This window comes from Muscardinus avellanarius, assembly GCF_963383645.1.
Source record: "Muscardinus avellanarius genome assembly, chromosome: 7".
Lineage (NCBI taxonomy): Eukaryota > Metazoa > Chordata > Mammalia > Rodentia > Gliridae > Muscardinus > Muscardinus avellanarius.
In genome coordinates, this window is record NC_137793.1 from 28743891 (window position 1) to 28758778 (window position 14888).

Below are 14888 nucleotides of genomic sequence, written 5' to 3' on the forward strand. Positions count from 1 at the left end.
CCTTTTTCTTTTCTTTCTTTTTTTTTTTTCTTTTTTTTTTGCAGGTCTGGGAATGTACCCCAGAGGCATTCAACCTCCAAGATACACCCCCTGCTCTATTTTTTATTCTTTATTTTGAAACAGGGTCTCATTAAGTTGCAGGGGGCCTCACTAAGTAGCTGTGACTGTCCATGAACAGTAATATTTATCTTGTTCCTGGGTTAAGGGAGAATACTCAGTTTTTTTTCCCATTTAATATGTTGGCTGTGGGCTTATTATAGACTTCCTATGATGTTGAGGTATGTTTCTTCAATTCTGATTCTATGCAGTGGTGTTAGCATAAATGGATGTTATATTTTATCAAATGCCTTTTCAGCATCTATTAAAATGATCATGTGATTTTTGTCTTTGGTTCTGTTTATATGATGAATTATATGAATTGATTTTCGTATGTTGAACCAGTCTTGGATCCCTGCAGTCTTGAAACCTACCTGGTCATGGTGTATGATTTTCTTGATGTGGTTTTGAATGCATGTTGCTAGTATTTTGTTTAGCAGTTTTGCATCCAAGTTCATCAAAGATATAGGCCTGTAGTTTTCCTTCCTTGAGCTGTCTTTATTTGGTATCAATATTAATGTGATGTTGGCTTCATAGAATGTATTTGGGAGAGTCCTGGGTTTTTTATACTTCATGAAATAGATTGAGGTATATCAGGATTAGCTCTTATATAAAGGTTTTATAAAATTCACTTGAGAAACCATCTGGTCCTGGGCTTTTCTTTGATGGTAAGCTCTTTATTGCTGTTTCAATCTCTTTGATTGCTTTGGTTAGTTTAATTTTTCTATATCTTCTTGACTCAGTTTAAGCATGTTGTATTTATCTAGAAAGTTGTTAATTTCCTCCAGATTTTCTATTTTCTTGGAGTATAGTTTTTCAAAGTAGTTTCTGATAATACTCTGGATTTCTACACTGTCAGTAGTGACATCTCCTTATTCATCTCTTATCTTCATAATTTTGGTTGATTCTATCTTTTTTTGATTAGGTTGGCTAGTGGTTTATCTATCTTGTTAATTTTTCAAGAAACCAGCTCTTGGTTTTGTTAATTTTTTATGTTTTTTAATCTCTACTTCATTACTTTCTGCTTTTAATAATTTTCTGTCTTCTACTGGATTTGGGGTTAGACTGTTCCTGTTTTTCAAGGCCTTTGAGGTGTGTCATTAGGTTATTTATTTGGAGGTTATCTGTTCTTATGTAGGCACTCAGTGCAATACATTTTTTTCTAAATACTACCCTTTAATGTATCCCAGAGGTTTTGATATATCTCTATTTTTGTTTGTTTTTCACAATTTATTAATTTTATCTCTTATTTATTCTATGACTCATTCTTCATTCAGCAGTGTGGTGTTCAATCCTCACATGTTTATGTAGTTTCTCTGAATCTTCTTTTAGTTAAATTCTAGTTTCATTCCATTATTGTCTGAAAAGACACAGGGAAGTATGTCACATATTTTTAATTTGCTAGTGCTCATTTTGTGGCCCAGGATGTGATCTATTTTAGAAAAGTTTCCATGAGCAGCTGAGAAAAATATTAACTGCTGTAGTTGGATGGAATATTCTATGTGTATAACAGGTCTATTTGGTTGGTGCTGTTCTTTAGGTGTGCAGCATTTTTACTGATATTTTGTCTAGAAGATCGGTCTAATGGTGTGAGAGGGGTGTTGAAGTCTCCCAGTATTATTGTACTGGGATCTATGTGTGACTTAATGTCACAAAGAGTATGTTTTATGAAAGTAGCTGCACATATGTTTGTAGCATAAATGTTGACTACTGTTATTTCCTCTTACTAGATTGTTCCTTTTACCAGTAAAAAAAAAAAAAAAAAAAAAAAAAAAAAAAAAAAAAGACCTGTTTTGTCTCTTCTTTTAAGTTTGGGCTTGAAGTCTAACTTATCTGATATCATAGTTGCTACTCCTGCTTGTCTTTGAGTTCGGTTGGCTTGGATTACCTTGCTCTGGACCTTTAACCTTTAGTTTGTTATTATCTTTACATTTGTAATCCCAGCATTCAGGAGGCTGAGACCAGGGGATTGCAATTCCTGGACAGCCTCATCTACTTAGTGAGGCCCTTTGAAATTCAGTGAAACCCTTTTTCCAAAATAAAAGACTGAAAAAAAAATAGGAGGTACAATGCCCCTGGGTTCTATCCCCAATACCATTTACCCAAGAAAAGAACCTCAAGAAAGAGCTGACAGAATGGGAAAAAAATTTTTGTTTGTTTGTTTTTGGTGGTACTGGGGTTCCTGGAAGCCCTTCTACATCTGGGCTACACTCCCAGACCTATTTTTTTTTATTTTTTATTTTTGGAAACAGGGTCTCTTAAGCCAGCATGGCTGGCTTCGAACCTGCGCGATCCTCTTGTCTCCGCCTCCCAAGCATGGGGATTACAAGTGTGCGCCACCATGCCCAGCAGAATGGGAAAAAATTTTGCCAACTACTCCTCCAATAGAGGACTAGTATCTAGAATATACAGAGAACTCAAAAAATTCAGCACTGAGAAAACAAATAATCCAATAAAAAATGGGCACGTGAACTAAACACTTCATGAAAGAAGAAATTCAAATGGCCAATAAATGCATAAAAATTGCTCAACATCATTAGCAATCAGAGAGATACAAATCAAAACTACCCTGAGATTTCACCTAACTCCAACTAGAATGGCAATCATTCAAAACACAAATAACAACAAATGATGGCGAGCGTGTGGAGAAGTGGGAACTCTAATAGATTGTTGGTAGGATTGAATATTAGTGCAACCACTTTGGAAAATAGTATGGAGGATTTTCAGAAGAATGAGAATGAACTTACCATATGACCCAGCAATACTATTTCCAGGTATCTACCCAAAAAATGGAAACCAAATTACCAAAGTAATGCATGTGTATCTACTTTTATAGCTGCATAATTCACCATTGCCAAATTATGGAGCCAGTCAAGATGTCCATCAACAGATGAATAGATTACAAAACTATGGGATATGTACACAATGGAATTTTACTCAGACATAAAGAAAAACAAAATTACATCATTTGTGGGGAAATGGATGGAACTGGAGAACATTATTCTAATTGAGATTAGTCAGTCACAAAAAAATAAGAAATTGGACACTCTCCCTAATATGCAAAAGTTAGGGATAAAATGGGTCATAGGAGGAACTCTAGATGAAGAAGGAAATCCTACAGATGAGCAAATAAGGCAACCTAACTGAGGGGATGAGAGGGAAGAAGAGGGAAATTTTCTAATCTTTATGATGTACATTAACAAACATAGCAATGCCAATCACTTAGTCAAAAATGAGAATGAGGTAGAGGGAAGGAATGTTAAGGGCTAATTGGGTGATGTGCATGTATGCCTCTACAATCTTGACTCCATTAAGATGTATGACTACAATGCACCAATAAAAAAATTACAAAAATAAAATGACAGTAACCAAAAACATTGCACTGGCACAAAAGCAAACATATAGAAAAACAAAACAGAAAAGAAAGCCCACATATAAACCTTTGCCTATGTGGTTAAATTGTTTCAACAAAGTTCCCCAGACTTTACAATAGAGAAAGGAGAGTATCTTTGTGGGAAATGTGAATTGGCGATAGAAGTACTTGAGAGTTGCTCAGCAAAGCAAACTTTATTTTTTGCAAAAAGGGTATGCAATTGACAAAGGTCTGGTAGGTAAGCATCGCAAGCAGGCTTTATTCCTGACACCATCTTGTTCCCTGCCCTGACTGGTGATGGCTTGGGCTCATAATTCTGTGTGATTAGGTGTTTAAACTGATGTATTATTAACTTTTTAACTTCATCAGGATACAGAACTGTGGGATGAGAGTTTCCAAAATTCTGAGAGATAGAAGTTAATGCAAAATGGGGACAAATAGAGTGTTATAAAATGGGAGCTGGACTTCCGGGAAGATGGCGATGGAGAAAAACAGAGCTTACAAGCCCTGCTAACAACTAATCTCTATTACTACAAAATCAGCGCCTTTCATAGTCAGAAAACACCATCAGCAGAGAAACAAAAAATGTAATTACAAGGGACAGAGAAAAAGAGGGCTGGAAAAACGAGACACCAGAAAGAAACCAGACCACAGTGCTGTGGCCGTAGCAGCAGGCGCCATGTTTCCTTGCAGCACCAGGCCCCAGAGAGGAGGGGGACCCAGAACAGAGCTCAGAGCCACAGAGGAGATACGCCGGCCTCACACCCGAGGACGCAGCAGCAGCGCCTTACTGTCAGCAGCAGCGGCAAGTTCACCGGACGGCACCAGACCAACGCACTCAACAGCCCACCAGGCTCCAGAGAGGAGTGGCGGACAGCGAGCCAAGGTGAGCCACTGTGGAACAGCTAGGCAGGATTCAGCAGATTTTTTGCCACAGGGAGCATCTAAAGCTCCCAGTGGCTGGGCTCAGCACACCCTGCAGGGACTCAGAGAAGAGCTCAAAACCAGAGAAGAAATACACCAGCCTTACGGCCGGAGGCATGACAGCAGCGCCATATTGCCACCGGGAAGGCAACAGCGAATTCACTGAGTCCACTACAGCTCCATTGGCACACTCATCAATAGTAAGTCTAATTGCGCCCCCTAGAGGAGAAATCCCAGTACTGCACTCCCAGGGACTTGACCCAGTGGAGGAGTGGCAGTGGCAGAGATATCACACCATAGGAGAACGCCCTACCTGGCACCCCCCCCCATGGTCTAAATCAGCCTCATTTGACTCCCTGGGTCTGAGACTCTCCGATACAACCTAATAAAGGAGTAGTGGGGACTGAGATCCAGAGCACCTTAGGTGAAGTCTAATTGACCCAAGGAAAGAACCCAGAGAAGGCACAAACTTCCGAAATCATGGGAAAGAGGAATAACAATGGAGCAATGAATGCCCACAACCCCACAACATCAGAACCCAATAAAACAGAAATTCAGAGATTTCTAGAAGATCAAATCAGGAAAATAACTGTAGAAATAATAGAGCTGTTTCGAAAAGAATTCAGAGAGAGCCAAAAAGAGATAAAGGATGCAATTAATGAAGTAAAGTCCTCAATTCAAAGCACAAACAACCGATTAGACCACATGGAGAATAGAATCTTGCTCCTAGAAGATGATCACTCCAAAAATGAACGCATAGTTTCTAATTTAGAAAAAAAAATCCGACAGCAGGAATCTGACATTGAAGAAATATGGGCCCATTTTAAAAGAGCTAAGCTAAGAATAATTGGAATAGAGGAGGGAAAAGAAGGTGAAACCAAAGGGATCAACAATCTCTTCAAGGAAGTAATAGCAGAAAATTTTCCAAACACAGAGCAAGAGGTCGATACACAGATCCAGGAAACTTATAGAACTCCCTTTAGACAGGATCAGAGAAGAGGATCCCCACGCCACATAATTGTCAAAATGACCAATGTGGAAGCCAAGCAGAGAATCTTAAAGGCAACAAAAACAAAGGGCTAAGTGACTTTCAGAGGCAAATCAATTAGAATCACTCCAGACTTCCCAAACCAAGTCATGAGAGCCAGAAGGGCTTGGAGTAACATATTCCAAACTCTGAAAGAAAACAACTTCCAGTCAAAAATTTCCTACCCAGCAAAACTTTCTATCAAATTAGAAGCTTCCATGACAAACAGAAACTGAAGGAATTTATGTCTTCAAAACCAGCACTAGAGAAAATACTCAAAGAGATTAACTACAAAGAAGAAATAGGTAATACACACCAGAACCAGAGAAACAAGATTTTCCATCCAACAGACTACTAAGATTGGTTATCTGTGGAGATTCATTATTAATGTTAGTCTTTCATATCTCTAAATTGTATTGTTTGCTTTTATTGTTGCTAATTTTTAGGATTTCTAGTTGTAATATTAATATACCTTCAGATATAGCATTTGGAAATATTTTATCCCATTAAATCAGTAACTTTTAACTCTGTTTACATTGTCTTTGGATATACAATATATTTTTTTTTAATTTTTAGGGAGTTTGTATACTCTTCTGTTGCCTGTGCCATTGAAATCATATCCAAGAAATCACTGCCAATTTCAATGTTGTGAGGTTTTATGACCCAGATTTTCTTCTAAAAGTTTATAGTCTTAAGATTTATATTTAGGTCTTTTATCTATTTTGAGTTAATATTTGTATATGGTATTAAGTAAGGGTCCAATTTTATTCTTTTTCATGTAATTATTATTTTTCAACAATATTTAGTCAAAAGATTATTATTTCCTCCACCAAATGTTTGTGGAAACCTTGTCAAAAATAACTTGACAATATATGGAAGAATTTAGCTCTAGGCTTTTATTTAACGCCAATGGTTTATATATCTGCCTTTATAACAGTACTACACTGTTTCAGTTATTGTAGCTTTATATGGTTTGAAATCAGAAAATATACATCTTCTAGCTTTGTTCTTTTTTGAGATCGTTTTAGGTATCTAGAGTCCATATTCCATATTAGGATAGATTTTTTCTGAAAAATAAATAAATAAATGTATGATAGTTTCACCTAAAAAATATTCTCTGTTAAGAAAGAAAGCAAAAAGAAATATTGAAATTTTATCTTTAAGTCATCAAAAGCTTGGTATCAGACAAATGAAACTGTTCTGTGAGATTATCATTGTTAATTTTGGATAAATTGCTATAATACTAGATGTCAAACACTAAGCCAAACATGGGAAGGAGGGATGGGGAGGGAATGGGGTGGGAATCAGGTAGGGGCTAATTGGGCGATGTGTGCATGTATGTGTACAAAAGTTTTTTTTTATCCCATTATTATGTATGAATACAGTACACCAATTAAAAAAAAAGTAATAAAAAAAATGGGAGCTGAAGCCAAGCCTGGTGGCACATGCTTATAATCCCAGTACTTGGGAGGCTAAAATAGGAGGATCACAGGTTCAAGGACAGCCTCAGTAAGTAGTGAGACTCTAATCAACCGAACAAGACATCATTTCAAAATTAAAATAAAAAATAGAGCTGGGGGTGTAGCTCAGAGGTAGAAGACTCCTGAGTTCAATCCCTAGTACTAAAAATATAAATAAATAAATACATAAATACATAAATACATAAATATGTAGTTAATACAAAATAGATAGAAACAGGGTGTCATAAAATGAGAATTAATACAAAATGAGGAAAGAGTGTCATAAAACAGTATTTAATACAAAATGGAGATGCTTTTGTATTTTATGTGAAGAAAAGATCTTATATTTTTTACAATATTGCTCCCTTTTAAATATGATACATTTTGGTCTTTTTTTTTTTTTTTTTTTTTTTTTTTTGGTGGTACTGGAAAACCTTCTACCTCCGAGCTACACTCCAAGACTTATTTTATATATTTTTTAAATTTGGAAACAGGGTCTCTTAAGCCAGAGAAGCTGGCTTCAAACCTGTGGGATCCTGCTGTCTCTGCCTCCCAAGCGCGGGGATTACAAGCGTGCGCCACCACACTGGGCTTGGTCTTTTTTTTTTTTTTTTTCTTTAACTGGGTTAATATGAATTGACTTTCATGATCTCTGGCATATAAAAAAAAGATTATTTTGTCATGATTTTGGAGTTTTCTTAGTAAAGGCAGTTTCAGTTAGTCTTTGGATCAAGTTCCTTATATGAAAGATAATACAACATCCAACTCTGGCCATGACTTCTAATACAATAATCAATAATGTTAATATTGATATTATAATCCCTTCCACATTCCAAACCATTGTTAAATTAAGAGTGGTAAAAGGATCGACCCTGATATCCTCAGCTAATTCATTGACCAAAGTAGTTAACTTCTGCAATGCCTTTGTGGTAGTACCATCAGAGGAGGTCCTGTTAGGGATAAAAATACAACACTGAATATCAGTTGTTACAAAAACTCCACACTTCTTGGCTAAGATCATATCTACAGCTAAATTATTTCTCCAAGTTTTCCTGCTAGTAGGATCTAGTTGTTCAGCTATGCCTCTTATTGCATCTCTTGTCAGTTTACAAATCTCTGTTGATTATAATACATATAATTAATCTGATCTACATTTTTATTAATGGTGACCTACCAGAAGAATATTGACTTAAATCTGGCTGCTATTTGGTTCCTTCCTTTAAATCATTTGGCACTCCTCTAGGAATTCCTAGGAACTCCAACAGTGTGTGCGTGTGTGTGTGTGTGTGTGTGTGTGTGTGTGTGTGTGAAATTATCCTTCTAATGTGCTTCATTTAGTTAGACCCTTAAGGCTATAGGTTGCACTAAAATTTTAAAATGCTATAGTAAAAGGGATCGTAATCTGGACAAGAATGCAAGTGTTACTTTGATTATTAGGCAAGATGGGTGAGGTTTTCATTTCCTCACAATACCACTGGACACCAGCTCAGGGAACTTTAAGAGTAGAAAAGTTGGCATGTTTAGATGAGATCAATGTGTGAGTGCACCTGGGCCAACTGCCCAGAAAATTTGTATATTCCCTCCCCAACTCACACACTTCTAGAAGGGCAGGAAATATAGTTAACATTTCTGAGGACTTGGATTCATATAGGGTCCTTGGGAGGTGCCTGAATTTTAGGGAAAAGATATGAGGTTCAAGTACAACTCATTTTCCCAGGAAATTTTGTCTTGGAACAAAGCCAATATTCAGGACATTCCTGCAGAGCCTGTATCCCATCCAAGTGAAAAGGGAACCACCTGGACCTCAGACCTTCCTGCCTTGAAAGCAGAACTGTTGCTTTTATTCAAGGTGCAGACAGAATTTCTGATCCATTCTACGAAGCATTAGTCTCACAATATCCTGTCTCTATTTTTGTAGTTTGCCTTATAATTGCTTCAGGCTAGCAAGTAGTTGTTGTCCCTGTCTGGTCATGGACTGAAAGTCTCATTCTAAATGACCTAAAAGAGGCAGAGAGAAACTTGCCTCAGTTTCACAAAAGTTGAAAGAAACAAGGTTTCTTGTATATAGTACCTATAGGAACTTGGGATAAACAGGTTTTAGTTTTTAATTTTGAGCAGGACTCATAGCTCCTCCAGTATCTTACAAAATTTTTTTATGGTATCCAGTGGTCCTAGACCTGCAAAACTTCAAGAGTTTTATAACAGCTTATAAGAACTTTGTTAGTGAGGGGCTTGGGGCATCAGTGATATATTTCTTCTATGAACTTAAAGACAGAAGTACTATCATAAATTATAGTGTAGAATATTAAGGGAGACAAATTCAGAAGATGTATGGTTAAATTATGTGAGGGTCTTTTAAATGACTCCGTAGGTATTCCCTGCCCCCTGAATAGCACACTTGTTTCTGGTTATACTTTATACTTTCCTGCCAGATATTCAAATATAAATAGGTAGCCCTATGTTGGGAAAACATAAATTTTTATAAAATTATTTTGCTGTTCAGGCCAGTCAGGGCTCCTCTTACGGACTTTACACTTAGAAACTTTTTGAGGCTTTCCCTCTATCAGTTGTGCCATCAGCCAGGATGGGTCATGGTCTTGCTGACCATATGGATTCCTCTGAAACACTGGCAACAGTCTGATGTCCAGTGACCCTCCTTTTTACAGAATGTGCCCTGGCAGCTCTTAGTCTCTGGGGTTTTATCTCTTAGTCCCTGATTGAGAGGTTGGATGATTTACCAGAATTGTGAGACCCTTAGAGAAGTCCCTTCCCTTGGGTCCTATTTAACCTTGGATGGCAATGGCCAAAACACTGGCTGTTTGCTCCTTAGATCTTTTATTTTTTTATTATTCTCCAGGTCTCAGTTGCTGTACGCCCAGAAGGTCAGTTCCACAAATCCTTTTTTAATAAACAGGAGTCAGTATCATAGTTTATCTGTTTTGTAGTTGATGGCTATCATTTCAAAACACTGTTTAGGTTTTTCTCCTACAAGTTGTACTTCTCTAAAATGTCAACAGACAACAATTACAAAGAATTCTAAGGAAAAATACAAAATAAAATGTTTAGGGACAAGACAAATCCAGTTTTCATAATAGTTCTGATAATATTTGGTGTTATAAATAAATCCCCATGTAAATTTGACTTGTTTACACACAATATAGTTGTTAATGCTTAATTTTTAATCAACAGAGAGGCATGGTTTAGAATGCCATGTGTTTGGGCACCTCTAATTATCTTTGCTCAAAGATAATCATAATACAATGCAGGGACACACAAATATAAACCTAAAAAAGGCTAGGACTATTAACAATTTTTGTTTAGAGAACACCAGCTTGGTAAAGTATTGTCTCACGATTTGAATTTTAGAAGATACTCGAGAAATACAAATATATTTGTCATACAAAGAAGCCAGTAATAATTGACATTACAGTAACACAAAGGGTTAACCAATTGTATGGAAACGTGTTCATCTTTAACTATCAGGGAAATGAGTATTAAAACTACACTGAGATTCCATCTCACTCTAATCAGATTGGCAAACAACAATAAATGCTGGAGAGGAGGCAGAGAGAAACAAACCCTCTTACACTGATGTCGGGAATGTAAACTAGCATAGTCATTATGGAAATCATTATGGAAGTTTCAAATAACTAAAACTGGAGCTACCATGTGACTCATATATACCACTCCTTGGTATTTACTAAAATAATTAAAGATCGTATATTTAAGAGGTACCTGTATACTTTATACATATATACTTTATGTTTTATTGATGTTTATAGCAACACAATTCACAATAGCCAAGTTAGAGACCCTAGATGTGTATTAACAACTGAATGGATAAGGAAAATGTGGTATATATTCACAGTGCAGTTTTATTTAGTCTTAAAGGAGAACAATATTATGCCATTTGCAGGAAAATGGATGGAACTGGTAAAGATCACATAAAGCAAAATAAGCTAGATTTAGAAAGACAATTGTCATGTTTTCTCCCATAAATGGAAGATAGAGGGGGAAAAGGAATCTTATGGAAATAAAAGACCTTAAAGGTAGGTGGAAGGAGAAGAGGAAGGCAAAGGTATTGGGGAGTCAGACTGATCAAATTTTGTTATATACATGTGTGAATATGTCACAAGGAAACACATTATCCTATATAATTATATATAACAATAAAAACATTTTTAAAAAGAATATGAGACAAGTGCCAAGAGGTAAATATTTCATTACATGCAGAGGAGTCACCTCTGACTTTCTGTGTGAGGCTGTCAATTGAAGGACTCTGGAAATCACTCACTGGCTCTGGGATGGTTGTGGAGACCCATGATCTCTGATGACTAGCTATTTCTGTGAGTGAGAAGATCCAACAAGACCTGGGGTGTAGATTCCCATGGAGATGGCATTAGCCTTCTGCAAGACAGAACTCACAAAAAGTTATGGCTGCCCCGGGTGTGGTGGCGGATGCTTGTAATCCCCGCGCTTGGGAGGCGGAGACAGGAGGATCGCTCAGATTTGAAGCTGGCTTAAGAGACCCTGTTTCCAAATAAAATATAAAATAGGTCTGGGAGTGTATCCCGGAGGTAGAAGGCCCCTGGGTTCCATCCCCAGTGCCACCAAAAAAAAAAAAAAAAAAAAGTCATGGCTCTGTAGGTCCACCTGTACCAATGGCCTTTTACAATTGCTTGACATGCTCTAATTATTATAAATGAGTGGCTATCTTCTCTGCAATCTAGATGAAAGAATAACAAGTTAACTACAAAATAATTTTATTAAGTGTTTTTTTATTTATTCAAATAACACCTATTAGATTGTGGACATGCTTGAATTATTTAGGCCTTGATATTCAAGGCAACAGATAGAGAAAATATTTCATGTAGATTATTAGTGCCTTGTACTAATAAAGATAAAAAATACAGATTCTTAGGTAGTGTTTAGGTAAATAACATTTGAAGTAACACGGATTCAAAACCTGAGCTTTTACTTAATGTCTGGTAAGTAAAAGCAAGTCACAAAAACTAGTTATCAAATGTTCAGTCTCTTGATAAACAAAACTAATAGAAAAAGGAAATTAATATACCTACATTTCATTTGTGTAAGAATTAAGTTTAATAATGCAGTGTAATGTTTAGCATGCTGCTTGAACTATATATTAGCTTTGTGGAGGGAAAAATAAGGCCCCTGGACAAAGAATAAATAAACCAGAAGAGTGTAGACGCCTAGAATACACCAAAGCAAAACTCAGAAGTAAGGCCGGGCGTGGTGGCGCACGCTTGTAATCCCCGCGCTCGGGAGGCGGAGACAGGAGGACCGCGCAGGTTCGAAGCCAGCCACGCTAGCGTAAGAGACCCTGTTTCAAAAATAAAAAATAGGTCTAAAAAAAAAATCTCAGAAGTCCATTAAGCTCACATTTAATCTCTGTTCCAACCATCTTTCTTTCCAACCCAAATCCTCTGAGCTAAAATTTTAGTCTTGGGAAATAGAATTGGTAGTATGTTACGATTTTAGAAATCTGGGTCTCAGCTTCACCCCATAAGTCTATGTGAACTTCGGTAAATTACTTAAACCATTTGAACCTTAATTTCATCATGAGTAATCATGGAAGATGACAACACTAACTCTCACAATGTTGTCCTAATAACTGACAATTTCTGAAAAACAGTTTTACAGATAATAAATATAGTGCTTGTTATTGGAATAAAAGATGATTTGCTCAGTGTGAAATTTATGGAGACTGTTAAAGGTTGCTAACAAAGATACCTGAATTTTTAGACATGAAACTGTTGTTTAAGAAGAAGAAATGAAAGGAAAGCAGGCAATTTCTAGACCTTTGTATTTACACTTTGATAATGCAAATATTGAACTTTCCCCAAACCACTTTCAACATGAATCTCTCTCTTCATTTCTGTCATTCTTGGTTCTACTTTCTTTTTTCTTGTGTAACATTGCCTGGCTCGCTGTTATTTTTTTTTCTCTTATCTTCTAGTTTGGGGAAATATCTTTTTTAGGAAACCAAGTAGCATTTTGTTTGTTTTTGGTGGTACTGGGGTTCCTGGAAGCCCTTCTACCTCCGGCCTACACTCCCAGACCTATTTTATACTTTTTTATATTTGGAAACAGGGTCTCTTAAGCCAGCGCGGCTGGCTTTGAACCTGCGTGATCCTCCTGTCTCTGCCTCCCAAGCGCGGGGATTACAAGCGTGTGCCACCACGCCCGGCATGTAGCATTTTTTTAGACTCTTGGAGACCTGGTGAGATATTGATGTCTCCTTCTGCTGAATGCCTTTTTAAAATTTTTTTTTTCAAGTGACATTCATATCTAACCCACTACATGCTCAGTGAATTACCTTAGATCATTATCTCCATATTTGCTCCAAGTACCATAGAAAGGTAACCACTTAAAAAGATCTTAAAAATAGGCCCAGATGAGATGTGGGGGAACATAACCAGACTTGCAGTCAATTAGAAGAGTAGGCCTGAAATCAATTGCCTTGGGTCACAGTGCAATCTACAGGAGACCATGCTGGAAAGGTGTTGTGATTTTGAATTATTCTTCTCTGACTCTCAGATCAGCCTAGAGCCTATTCCCCAGTCTCCACAGCTGGAAACGATGCATCCACTTCCCAAGCTTTGGGATGCAAACCAGCACTTACTCCTTTTCGCACATTGGTCATAGACACTGAACTAGAACACATGTCAAGAGACACCCCTTCTCACATCCAAATGAGAAAGGAACTAAAACCCTGAGGCCTTCTGCAGGCTACTGTCTACTAACCAACTGCCTTGCAAAAACAGGATGGGTTTCATAAGCCAAGAGCTATTATAGAGATGTGTACTGGTCTTCCTTTCATTTTACCCTGAGTCCCCGCCTCTCCCTAGTATCTTTTTCAGAGCCCCCTTCACATCCTTGTTCCTTAGGGTATAAATCAGAGGATTGAGCATGGGGGTGATTATAGTATAAAAAAGAGCAACAAACTTTCCCTCACTCTCAGAATAACTGCCCGTGGGTTGCAGGTATGTGTAGATGGCTGAGCCATAGAAAAGAGAAACCACTAGGAGGTGGGACCCGCAGGTCCCCAAAGCCTTTCTGCGCCCAGCCATCGACTTGACCTTCAGCACCGCCTGTGCAATGTGTATGTAGGAGCCAAGAATGAGTGCTGCAGGGAAGACCAAGATTACAGCTCGAGCCACGAACATCTTGGCCTCTGTTCCTCCTGTGTCCACACAAGCCAACTTCAGAAACACGGGCATCTCACAGAAGAAGTGGTTCAGGTAATGGAGGCCACAGAGAGGCATGGCCATCATGAGGCCTGTCTGAATCACAGAGTTCATGAAGCCTCCCACCCAGGAGGCCACAGCCAAGGCCTGGCAGAGATGAGGGTGCATAATGGTCATGTAGTGAAGTGGACGGCACACAGCAGCATAGCGGTCAAAGGCCATCGCCACTAAGAGCATACTCTCAATGGAACCCAAGGCAAGGACGATGAAGAGCTGGGCCACACACCCGCCGTAGCTGATGGTCCTGTCAAGTCCAGAAAGATTGATCAGGAGCTGAGGCACAGTGCTGGTGGTGTAGCAGAGGTCTAGAAAGGACAGGTGGCAGAGGAAGAAGTACATGGGCGTGCACAGTCGAGGGTCCAGTCGTGAGAGGGCGATGATGGTGGTGTTGCCCAAGAGAGTTAGGCAGTAGGAAACGGAAATGAAGGCAAAAAGGGTGAGTTCCAATTGAGGCCAATCTGAGAAGGCCACCAGAATGAAGCCTTCTCCAAAACTGGCGTTGAAACTTCTCCTCATAGCCTGGCGCCTGTCCAAACAGCAGAAGACAGTTCAATGGCTCCTATGGAACAGAGTTAAAACATTTCACGATAATCCCTGTAGACTCCAAAATCATGCTTTCAGTTTCTATTTTGCTGTTCAGTTCAGTTCCATCCAGTCTTCCATTTGTCCTTTCTTTAGGCTGGGAATGACTGGTTAGGATGACGCCATCGTCGTTGGAACCATCGCCCTACTGCCTG

At 38.2% G+C, this 14888-nt stretch overlaps 1 protein-coding gene across 1 annotated transcript; it reads right to left on the reverse strand.

Annotated features, from left to right (window-relative positions):
- Positions 1 to 13725: 13725 nt before the first annotated feature.
- On the reverse strand, positions 13726 to 14667 carry LOC308265044 (olfactory receptor 2Y1B-like; the record flags this gene model as incomplete). The annotated part of the gene is made up of 1 exon (XM_080698670.1): positions 13726 to 14667. The coding sequence occupies one exon, from the start codon at positions 14665 to 14667 to the stop codon at positions 13726 to 13728; it is 942 nt and encodes a 313-aa protein (XP_080554796.1).
- Positions 14668 to 14888: the final 221 nt, after the last annotated feature.